Source organism: Sebastes fasciatus, chromosome 1 (genome assembly GCF_043250625.1).
Source record: "Sebastes fasciatus isolate fSebFas1 chromosome 1, fSebFas1.pri, whole genome shotgun sequence".
Taxonomy (NCBI): Eukaryota; Metazoa; Chordata; class Actinopteri; order Perciformes; family Sebastidae; genus Sebastes; species Sebastes fasciatus.
In genome coordinates, this window is record NC_133795.1 from 3,839,563 (window position 1) to 3,851,000 (window position 11,438).

The following is an 11,438-nucleotide window of genomic DNA, read 5'->3' on the forward strand; positions in this document are numbered from 1 at the left end:
TGCAGTTGCTAAACAATACATATATGCTGTATATATATATATATGTATATATATATATATACATATATATACATATTATGTCTACTGCAGGTTTAACTTTGTTCACCAACCCTCAGGTAGCTTTAACTATAGGGACCAATGTGGGTATGAAAACCCAGTGTCATACTGTATCAAAGCCTGCAATCCACTTGTTCGTCCACATGGGGGTAGGCTCTGCCAATGTTATACTTTGATGATTCATTAGTATGAGTAGTATGTATCCATGATGGGTGTGCGGATTAATAATATTGAAATATTTATTAAAACCATAATATAATTATATAAACTATTTAGTTTTGATAATAGGCTAATAACAGTATTCTAATAATATTAGTTTTCTCCATTCTTTTATTTAGAACAAGCAGTCATATTTATTCACTAATCTTTATTACAACTCCTGTTTTTATTTATGTATATTTGAATTAGTTTATAATTTGTATTACAGAAAAATACAATTTCAGTTAAGACATGAACACATTGTTGTTGCTAAGGAGCTAAAAGAGAGCCACCATTGGTCATAGCCTACATAATGTAATGACTGGAATGATAAGTCCGATAAGTCCTTCTTCTGCAAACCTGTGAGGTAAGAGGGGGTAGAATGATTAGAGTGTCTGACTCACTGGAAAATAGTTTTGGCTCCTCTTGTCACACAGGCCTAGTCTGCAGTGAATGAAGACATATGGGTTGCCACCAGTGGGCAACCTCTTGTTCTGAAGAGTGAAGCCAATGCTGAAGTGCCTTAAACTGGCAATCTTTTCTAACAGCCAGCAGGGGGCGACTCCTCTGGTTACTAAAATAAGTCTGACTGTATAGAAGTCTATGAGAAAATGAGCCTATTTCTGACTTGATTTATTACCTCAGTAAAGACTGTAAACATGAGTTTATGGTCTCAATCGCTAGTTTCAAGTCTTCTTCAATACAGCATGATGTTCTTTAGTAAATTATGGTCCCATTTAGAGTCAAATAGACCATAAAGCAGGGGATGCTTTAGGGCGTGGCTACCTTGTGATTGACAGGTTGCTACCACAGTATAGTCCAGTTTGGGTGTTGTCCGTGTTTTCGTCTTACAACTTTAACTCTTTCACAGCGTGTTTTCTGTTCATCAGAGTTCATTGTAACATCTAAGTCATCTAAAAATGTCTTGTTCAGCATGCTTAGCCCCACTGTGTCACTACTGGTTGCAAAAAAACAAGATGGTGACGGCCAAAATGCTTAACTCAGCTTTAAATAAAAGTAAACACTCCCAATATTAATTCTGATAACATAAGTGAAAGAGAAAACATAAGACAAAACAGCTTTTTGTGGGAATCATGAAAAACTTTATTGTCCTCCAGGCAATCGAAATTAGAAATGACTTTGACGTGGTTCACAAAACATACACATAGTGTTGACATGTTGTCCCATACAATGTGATCATGGTCCTGAGCCACATGAAGAAATTAACTGAAAAAATAAATAAAATCACCAAACACAGACCAACTAAGTCAGAAATGATCATTTCCTATTTAGAGCGGCTTTAAATATGATGAGTTGGGCAAAAAAGCATTTTTACATAGAAAATCAGTGAAGAAATTAAAGAGATTTGTCTGGGACATGTGGCTATGGGAACGTTTAAATCAACAGGGTTATATATCCATATTGCTCCAGTTAACCGTACCCTGTGTCTAATAAACTTTCAAATTAAAAATATCAGAATTTGTATTAATACGAATATTTGTATTATTCCCATTTTATTACAAAAAAGTACAAAGGTAAAATATGAGGGATTATACTAAAGAGTTAGAATACTGAACCATTACAGTATATCATACAACATCTTAAGAAAATAACATAACACTCATTTTGCAGTGTTTATTAGCTCCCTCCATTAATATGTCAGTTCTCCCCTAAAGATTAAGATGAGAGAAAAGGGAAACATGGTTATAACTTCCATACAGCTGACAGTGCTGAGATATCTGCTCTGATACCAGATTGTATTTAGTGGAAGTTGATTGGTCCAATGGTAGCAAAATCTTCTTTGTCTGTGTCAGCAGAGCGATAAGTCCTTCTTCTGCAAATCTGTGAGTTGAGAGGGAGTGTAATGATTAGACACCTATACTCAGTGTTTGGATATAAAGCATTGATTGCCTATTGGTTATTTTGATTGAGTGAGAGGATGAGTGTCTGACTCACTGGAACACAGTTATGGCTCCTCTTGTCACATAGGCGTAGTCTGCAGTGAATGAAGACGCTTGGGTTGTCACCATGGAGAGGGAAGAGCAGGGCAGAGAAACGAGCACGGTAGGACAGGCCGTTCTCAACCACTGACACACGATGAGAGTCAGTAGAGCACCTGTCAGAGATGTCAGATCAAATCATTAGGACCATTACACATCACAACAGATTTTACATTTTCCACTCCAGTCCATCTAAATTAGGAGAGACACATACCTGGAATGAATGAGAAAGTATTGAACGGGGTCATCAGGGTTTGAGGAGTTAGTGGTATAGCACTCCTCCAGAACGACTGCAAAGCTTGGATCACTCAGAGGCACAGACACTTGCACATGCAGGGCAGAGCCCACTGGCAGAGAGAGCGGACCCGCTGGGTAGCTGTATGAATAGTTGGAGTCCCGGAAAAGATTCATGTAGGCTCTGGCTTTGGTACCTGATCCCGTGAGGCCACCCTTAAGGCTGTTAAGAAAGAAAGAAAATTAGAGATGTATTTCACTCCTGCAATAGTAATTATATTATCCAGGGATTTAGGCCCACATCTTTGAAGTGTGTTGTATACAGTCAACGAATGAAATAAAAGACTCACATCTGAGGTTTGATTACAGCATTCAGGCTGGTTTCGGTTTCCAAGGGATAGGCACAAGAGAACGGAATAATCGAAGGTAGACTGAAGGAACCGTTACTTAGAGGGTAGAAAAACAAGCTGTTGCTGTAGATGGCATGGGTGGTGTTGGTCTGAAAGAAAAAAGGATCAATGAATGACCAGTCATGTGTATAATCTATCAATCTCACTGCAGGTAAGTAGGTGAAAACAGTTTTTGTATTGAAATCAATAAACTTTGGAATTAGGGTAACACTTTACAATAAGGTGCACAAAAGGAACAAATGAGGAACGAAGGAGGAGCTAACTGCTCAATACCATTTGTTAACGGGAAGTTGTTGAACAACTTCTGATTCAATTTTATAGAGTAGCTTATGATTATTTAATTGAGAAATGGCTGTTAGATATCATGTTACTGAACTAATATGTAATTAATTGTTGGTGGGTATCTGTGAATCCTTATAATGGCCCTTTACTTAATGCATAGTTCTTGATTACCTCTGAATGATGCGCTAAATGGCACATAAACTTTAACAAAACATTACTTCATTCTTACCCACGTATTAGTTTCTATTTTGTGTCTTCTCAAGTTTTTTGTGTTGTTATTAAGCACTGAATCATCACTTCATGATTACCTGTCACATTACTCACCAAGTTTGTGCCTATCCTTAAGTAAAATGGTCCACACTGAGTTGTACTCTGTAACAAACTTTTGAGTACTGGGACATGAAATCATGAAGTAATGATTCAGTGCTGAGTAACAACTCAATATGATGCACCACTATAGCAGACACAAACTTGGTAAATAATGAACACAAACACATGCTTCCAAACACACGGTTGGTGCTTCCGTTGTTAGCTAGCTTAAAGTTAACGTCTGTACAGCTGGTACATTGACTGTTTAAGTCAGTCAAATTTATGTGATTGACGCAAGGTGAACATTTCCCTTACTTTCTTGCTGAACATACCTTTAGTCTCACCAGACAATATAAAGATACATTTACAGAGCAGTAAAGAATAATACCAGTACAAGAGAACAGAAAATTAATGAATACAATAGACTTATAGACAAATAATTAGGTGGTAAGTAAGTAGTTAATCTCACCGTCATTACAGTTCCACAGAAGCCAGTCCTACGTAGCACTTGGTACCACACAATATTATCACGCACTGTGTAGCTGGTACAGTATGGGGTCGCCAGGTGACCAGAGAATGCATTCAAACCAGCCGACAGCAGGCTTTGCAGTGGGACACCAACTTCAATCTTATAAGGGGAGCAAACAAGCTGAGAGGCCTGGATTAGTGGTTGTTGGCCTGAAACAACAAAGAAAAGAAAGAAGTGTAAGTGGGAGAGATTGTTGTCTCACTGGATTGTTGTCATTGTAGTAGCTGTGGTTTTAGCAGTCGTGGATCTACCATATGTGGTTGTAGTAGTTAAGGATGTACCATGCGTGGTTGTAGAAGTTGTGGTTGGATAAGTTGTGGTCGTAGCAGTTGAGGGTGGAGTATATGGGGTTGGAGTAGTTGTGGTTGAAACAGTTGAGGGTGGAGTAGTGGTTCTGGCAGCTGAGGGTAGAATAGTCGTGGTGGGAGAAGTTGTGGTTGTAGCAGTTGAGGGTGGAGTAGTTGTGGTTGGAGTAGTTGTGGTTGATGTAGTTGAGGGTGGAGTAGTTGTGGTAGGAGTAGTTGTGGTTGAAGTAATCCTGGGAATTCCTGTTTGAAGGGAAAGCAAAATCTCTGTCAACCCACATGACAACTGCAGGTTGCAATTACAACACTATTGAACAAAAGCCCCACTTCTTCAATGTAACTGGACTTGATCATTTAATTCTTTGGCACCTTTATTTTTTATTGCCTCAATAATAGATTTGCTTATTGTGGTGGAAGAGGATGATCATTCTGTATGATACAAATCAGTGTTTAGAAACGTTTGTTTTAAATGCAAATATGGCTTGTTTTAAATAAAGATGTCCATTCTTTATGGTATCCAATTAGTTCTAGGATGTGTGGTGCCTTCTCTAATTATATGTGAACAATACCAACTGCAGTATGCTTACTGTATGCATAAACTTACCTTCACAAATGACACCAGCATCCTCAGCATGATGACAGTAGTGGTTCGCAAATCCCGGATGTTGACAGTGTGTTAATGATGCCTCATTCCCTGTACAGTGAAGGTCAGCTAACCAAATTGGTCCAGTGCCCTGTCCAAAATATGCATTTCCTAGAGCTGACAGAGCTCTGCCACAGCCCAGCTGTCGACAAACCACATGAGCATCATTCAAATCCCAGTAGTTGTCACAAACCGTCCCCCAATTGTAGTGGCGGTAGATCTCCACTCTGCCAGAACAGCTGCTGTTAGAGTTGACCAGTCTCACTGCAGGATATGGTGCAGTGTATGGATGAATTGTGACTGGAGTCGTGGTTGGAGTAGTTGTGGTTGGAGTAGTTGTGGTTGAAGTAGTCGTGGTTGGAGTAGTTGTTGTTGGAGTAGTTGTGGTTGGAGTAGTTGTGGTTGGAGTAGTTGTTGTTGGAGTAGTTGTGGTTGAAGTAGTCGTGGTTGGAGTAGTTGTGGTTGGAGTAGTTGTGGTAGGAGTAGTTGTGGTTGGAGTAGTCGTTGTTGGAGTAGTTGTGGTTGGAGTAGTTGTGGTTGGAGTAGTTGTGGTAGGAGTAGTTGTGGTTGGAGTAGTCGTGGTTGGAGTAGTTGTGGTTGGAGTAGTTGTTGTTGGAGTAGTTGTGGTAGGAGTAGTTGTGGTTGAAGTAGTCGTGGGAATTCCTGTTTGAACAGAAAGCAAAATCTCTGTCAACCCACATGACAAATTACAACACTAAAGAACAAAAGCCCAATTTCTTCAATGTAACTGGACTTGATCATTTAATTCTTCGGCACCTTTATTTTTCATTGCCTCAATAGCACATTTACTTATCGTGGTGGAAGAGGATGCTCATTCTTTATGATACAAATTAGAGTTTCAAAACGTATGTTTTAATTATAAACGTGGCTTGCTGTAAATAAAGATGTCCATTCTTTATGGTATCAAGTTAGTTCTAGGATGTGTGGTGCCTTCTCTAATTATATGTGAACAATACCAACTGCAGTGTGCTTACTGTATGCATAAACTTACCTTCACAAATGACACCAGCATCCTCAGCATGATGACAGTAGTGGTACCCTAATCCCCGATGGGTACAGTTTGTTAGTGATGCTTCATTCCCTGTACAGTGAAGGTCAGCTAACCAAATTGGTCCAGTGCCCTGTCCAAAATATGCATTTCCTAGAGCTGACAGAGCTCTGCCACAGCCCAGCTGTCGACAAACCACATGAGCATCATTCAAATCCCAGTAGTTGTCACAAACCGTCCCCCAATTGTAGTGGCGGTAGATCTCCACTCTGCCAGAACAGCTGCTGTTAGAGTTGACCAGTCTCACTGCAGGATATGGTGCAGTGTATGGATGAATTGTGACTGGAGTCGTGGTTGGAGTAGTTGTGGTTGGAGTAGTTGTGGTTGAAGTAGTCGTGGTTGGAGTAGTTGTGGTTGGAGTAGTTGTGGTTGGAGTAGTTGTGGTTGGAGTAGTTGTTGTTGGAGTAGTTGTGGTTGGAGTAGTCGTTGTTGGAGTAGTTGTAGTTGGAGTAGTTGTGGTTGGAGTAGTTGTGGTAGGAGTAGTTGTGGTTGGAGTAGTTGTGGTAGGAGTAGTTGTGGTTGGAGTAGTCGTGGTTGGAGTAGTTGTGGTTGGAGTAGTTGTTGTTGGAGTAGTTGTGGTAGGAGTAGTTGTGGTTGGAGTAGTCGTGGTTGGAGTAGTTGTGGTTGGAGTAGTTGTGGTTGAAGTAGTCGTGGGAATTCCTGTTTGAACGGAAAGCAAAATCTCTGTCAACCCACATGACAAATTACAACACTAAAGAACAAAAGCCCAATTTCTTCAATGTAACTGGACTTGATCATTTAATTCTTCGGCACCTTTATTTTTAATTGCTTCAATAGCAGATTTACTTATTGTTGTGGAAGAGGATGCTCATTCTTTATGATACAAATTTGAGTTTCGAAACGTATGTTTTAATTATAAATGTGTTTTGCTGTAAATAAAGATGTCCATTCTTTATGGTATCCAGTTAGTTCTAGGATGTGTGGTGCCTTCTCTAATTATATGTGAACAATACCAACTGCAGTGTGCTTACTGTATGCATAAACTTACCTTCACAAATGACACCAGCATCCTCAGCATGATGACAGTAGTGGTTCGCAAATCCCGGATGTTGACAGTGTGTTAATGATGCCTCATTCCCTGTACAGTGAAGGTCAGCTAACCAAATTGGTCCAGTGCCCTGTCCAAAATATGCGTTTCCTAGAGCTGACAGAGCTCTGCCACAGCCCAGCTGTTGACAAACCACATGAGCATCATTCAAATCCCAGTAGTTGTCACAAACCGTCCCCCAACGATAGTGGTGGTAAATCTCCACTCTGCCAGAACAGCTGCTGTTAGAGTTGACCAGTCTCACTGCAGGATATGGTGCAGTGTATGGATGAGTTGCGATTGGAGTCGTGGTTGGAGTAGTTGTTGTTGGGAGTAGTTGTGGTTTGAGTAGTTGTTGTTGGAGTAGTTGTGGTAGGAGTAGTTGTGGTTGGAGTAGTCGTGGTTGGAGTAGTCGTGGTTGGAGTAGTTGTGGTAGGAGTAGTTGTGGTTGGAGTAGTCGTTGTTGGAGTAGTTGTAGTTGTGGTTGGAGTAGTTGTGGTAGGAGTAGTTGTGGTTGGAGTAGTCGTGGTTGGAGTAGTTGTGGTTGGAGTAGTTGTTGTTGGAGTAGTTGTGGTAGGAGTAGTTGTGGTTGAAGTAGTCGTGGGAATTCCTGTTTGAACGGAAAGCAAAATCTCTGTCAACCCACATGACAAATTACAACACTAAAGAACAAAAGCCCCATTTCTACAATGTAACTGGACTTGATCATTTAATTCTTCGGCACCTTTATTTTTTATTGCCTCAATAGTATATTTTCTTATTGTGGTGTAGGAGGATGCTCATTCTGTATGATACAAATTAAAGTTTGGAAACGTATGTTTTAATTGTAAATGTGGCTTGTTGTAAATAAAGATGTCCATTCTTTATGGTATCCAGTTAGTGCTATTATATTAGGTGCCTTCTCTTATTATATGTGAAGACCAACTGCAGTATGCTTACTGTATGAATAAACTTACCTTCACAAATGACACCAGCATCCTCAGCATGATGACAGTAGTGCTTCCCAAATCCCGGATGTTGACAGTGTGTTAGTGATGCCTCATTCCCTGTACAGTGAAGGTCAGCTAACCAAATTGGTCCAGTGCCCTGTCCAAAATATGCATTTCCTAGAGCTGACAGAGCTCTGCCACAGCCCAGCTGTCGACAAACCACATGAGCATCATTCAAATCCCAGTAGTTGTCACAAACCGTCCCCCAACGATAGTGGTGGTAAATCTCCACTCTGCCAGAACAGCTGCTGTTAGAGTTGACCAGTCTCACTGCAGGATATGGTGCAGTGTATGGATGAGTTGCGATTGGAGTCGTGGTTGGAGTAGTTGTGGTCTGAGTAGTTGTGGTAGGAGTAGTTGTGGTTGTAGTAGTCGTGGTTTGAGTAGTTGTTGTTGGAGTAGTTGTGGTAGGAGTAGTTGTGGTTTGAGTAGTTGTGGTTGGAGTAGTTGTTGTTGGAGTAGTTGTGGTTGTAGTAGTTGTTGTTGGAGTAGTTGTGGTAGGAGTAGTTGTGGTTGAAGTAGTCGTGGGAATTCCTGTTTGAATGGAAAGCAAAATCTCTGTCAACCCACATGACAAATTACAACACTAAAGAACAAAAGCCCAATTTCTTCAATGTAACTGGACTTGATCATTTAATTCTTCGGCACCTTTATTTTTAATTGCTTCAATAGCAGATTTACTTATTGTTGTGGAAGAGGATGCTCATTCTTTATGATACAAATTTGAGTTTCGAAACGTATGTTTTAATTATAAATGTGTTTTGCTGTAAATAAAGATGTCCATTCTTTAGTGTATCCAGTTAGTTCTAGGATGTGTGGTGCCTTCTCTAATTATATGTGAACAATACCAACTGCAGTGTGCTTACTGTATGCATAAACTTACCTTCACAAATGACACCAGCATCCTCAGCATGATGACAGTAGTGGTTCGCAAATCCCGGATGTTGACAGTGTGTTAATGATGCCTCATTCCCTGTACAGTGAAGGTCAGCTAACCAAATTGGTCCAGTGCCCTGTCCAAAATATGCGTTTCCTAGAGCTGACAGAGCTCTGCCACAGCCCAGCTGTTGACAAACCACATGAGCATCATTCAAATCCCAGTAGTTGTCACAAACCGTCCCCCAACGATAGTGGTGGTAAATCTCCACTCTGCCAGAACAGCTGCTGTTAGAGTTGACCAGTCTCACTGCAGGATATGGTGCAGTGTATGGATGAGTTGCGATTGGAGTCGTGGTTGGAGTAGTTGTTGTTGGAGTAGTTGTGGTTTGAGTAGTTGTTGTTGGAGTAGTTGTGGTAGGAGTAGTTGTGGTTGGAGTAGTCGTGGTTGGAGTAGTTGTGGTTGGAGTAGTTGTTGTTGGAGTAGTTGTGGTAGGAGTAGTTGTGGTTGGAGTAGTCGTTGTTGGAGTAGTTGTAGTTGGAGTAGTTGTGGTTGGAGTAGTTGTGGTAGGAGTAGTTGTTGTTGGAGTAGTTGTGGTTGAAGTAGTCGTGGGAATTCCTGTTTGAACGGAAAGCAAAATCTCTGTCAACCCACATGACAAATTACAACACTAAAGAACAAAAGCCCCATTTCTACAATGTAACTGGACTTGATCATTTAATTCTTCGGCACCTTTATTTTTTATTGCCTCAATAGTATATTTTCTTATTGTGGTGTAGGAGGATGCTCATTCTGTATGATACAAATTAAAGTTTGGAAACGTATGTTTTAATTGTAAATGTGGCTTGTTGTAAATAAAGATGTCCATTCTTTATGGTATCCAGCTAGTGCTATTATATTAGGTGCCTTCTCTTATTATATGTGAAGACCAACTGCAGTGTGCTTACTGTATGAATAAACTTACCTTCACAAATGACACCAGCATCCTCAGCATGATGACAGTAGTGCTTCCCAAATCCCGGATGTTGACAGTGTGTTAGTGATGCCTCATTCCCTGTACAGTGAAGGTCAGCTAACCAAATTGGTCCAGTGCCCTGTCCAAAATATGCATTTCCTAGAGTTGACAGAGCTCTGCCACAGCCCAGCTGTCGACAAACCACATGAGCATCATTCAAATTCCAGTAGTTGTCACACACCGTCCCCCAATGGCCATGTTGGAGGACCTCCACTCTGCCAGAGCAGGGGGTGTTAGAGTTGACCAGTCTCACTGGAAGAATTTCTGGTTGAAGGGAAAGCAAAATTTCTTTCAACCCACACAGCAACTGCAGGTTTCAATTACAACAGTATTGAGTAAAAGCCCCATTTTTTCAATGTAACTGTACTGGATCATTTAATCCTTTTGATATAATGTGCTTTCTCTATTTATATGTGAACAATACCAACAGTGCACTTACTCTGTGCATAAACTTACCTTCACAAATGACACTCGCATCCTCAAAATGAAGACAGTTGTGATTCCCTAATCCCAGATGTGGACAGTCTGTTAGTGATGACTCATTCCCTGTACACCGAAGGTCATCTAACCAAATTTGTCCAGTGCCCTGTCCAAAATATGCATTTCCTGGTGCTGCCAGAACCCTGCCACAGCCCATTTGTCGACAAACCACCTGAGCGTCATTCAAATTCCAAAGGTCGTCACACACCGTCCCCCAACGGTCAAGGTGGAAGATCTCCACTCTGCCAGAGCAGCGGTGTTTACAGTCGGCTAGTCTCACTTGAGGACTTACAGACACCAGCGCCGCCATGAGCTGCCGGTGACAGCAGCCACCAAGTTGGTCTGTGTGCACGTCGGCTTGGGATTATAACCAAGTTAGATAGTTATTTATTATTATTTACTATTATTATTTAGTTAGTTAGTTAGTTAAAGGAGAACACAGGGAACATTACGCCGGTAATGCCTTGGAGATAAGTTTTACTTTGTGGTGGTAGTTTTGGTATGCTAATGTTGAGTCGGTAGCTAGCTAGCTAGCAGAAGCTACCGGCAAGTTATGTAAACACGCGCTATAACATGGACATGCAGTCTAGCCACAACTCATTTTTTCTGTCAGCCATTTGGTGCTGGGCAAGCAGTGTACAGTGGGTTTATCAGAGCTTTGTCACTGAAACAACTGCCCCCGAGGCTGGAAACCACGTTGATGAGAGTGGCGAGAGTGAAGGTAAATAATAAAGTTGCTGGCTGTAATACCAAAACAATAAGCAGAATGATGCTGTAATGTTCTATAGAGCTGGAGGGGACTGCAGAGTGAGGAGGTAATCCTCTGTGGTTTTGACACTCCCTGCAAGCCCCTTCACATTACAAGAAATTATTCGATCTATTGTTAATATAAACTATTGATTAGTGAATTTTTAATCTAATAAGAATTTGAGCTTAATTTGTAAACTGGTAATATGTCAGACACTTTACCTGTCCATCCTGTTGAAGTCTGCA

General features: G+C 40.8%; 1 protein-coding gene across 1 annotated transcript; it reads right to left on the reverse strand.

Annotated features, from left to right (window-relative positions):
- Positions 1-1,875: 1,875 nt before the first annotated feature.
- LOC141776726 (scavenger receptor cysteine-rich domain-containing group B protein-like) lies at positions 1,876-10,755 on the reverse strand. Its single transcript, XM_074650503.1, has 10 exons — positions 10,422-10,755; positions 9,915-10,229; positions 8,962-9,406; positions 8,041-8,363; positions 5,980-6,282; positions 3,960-4,168; positions 2,840-2,988; positions 2,470-2,712; positions 2,212-2,371; positions 1,876-2,097 (listed from the first exon to the last, which is right to left on the reverse strand). The coding sequence occupies exons 1-10, from the start codon at positions 10,753-10,755 to the stop codon at positions 2,017-2,019; spliced, it is 2,562 nt and encodes an 853-aa protein (XP_074506604.1). The 3' UTR covers positions 1,876-2,016.
- Between the last annotated feature and the right edge of the window lie 683 nt (positions 10,756-11,438).

What these genes read in the sequence shown, in the direction of transcription:
- LOC141776726 (XM_074650503.1), bottom strand. Translation starts at nt 10,755, where the DNA reads ATGGCGGCGCTGGTGTCTGTAAGTCCTCAAGTGAGACTAGCCGACTGT. An exon ending in TGCTGGTGTCATTTGTGAAG is followed by an intron (nt 6,283 to 8,040) that starts GTAAGTTTATTC and finishes CATATCCTGCAG; the next exon opens with TGAGACTGGTCAACTCTAAC. An exon ending in TACTTTCTCATTCATTCCAG is followed by an intron (nt 2,372 to 2,469) that starts GTATGTGTCTCT and finishes CATCTCTGACAG; the next exon opens with GTGCTCTACTGACTCTCATC.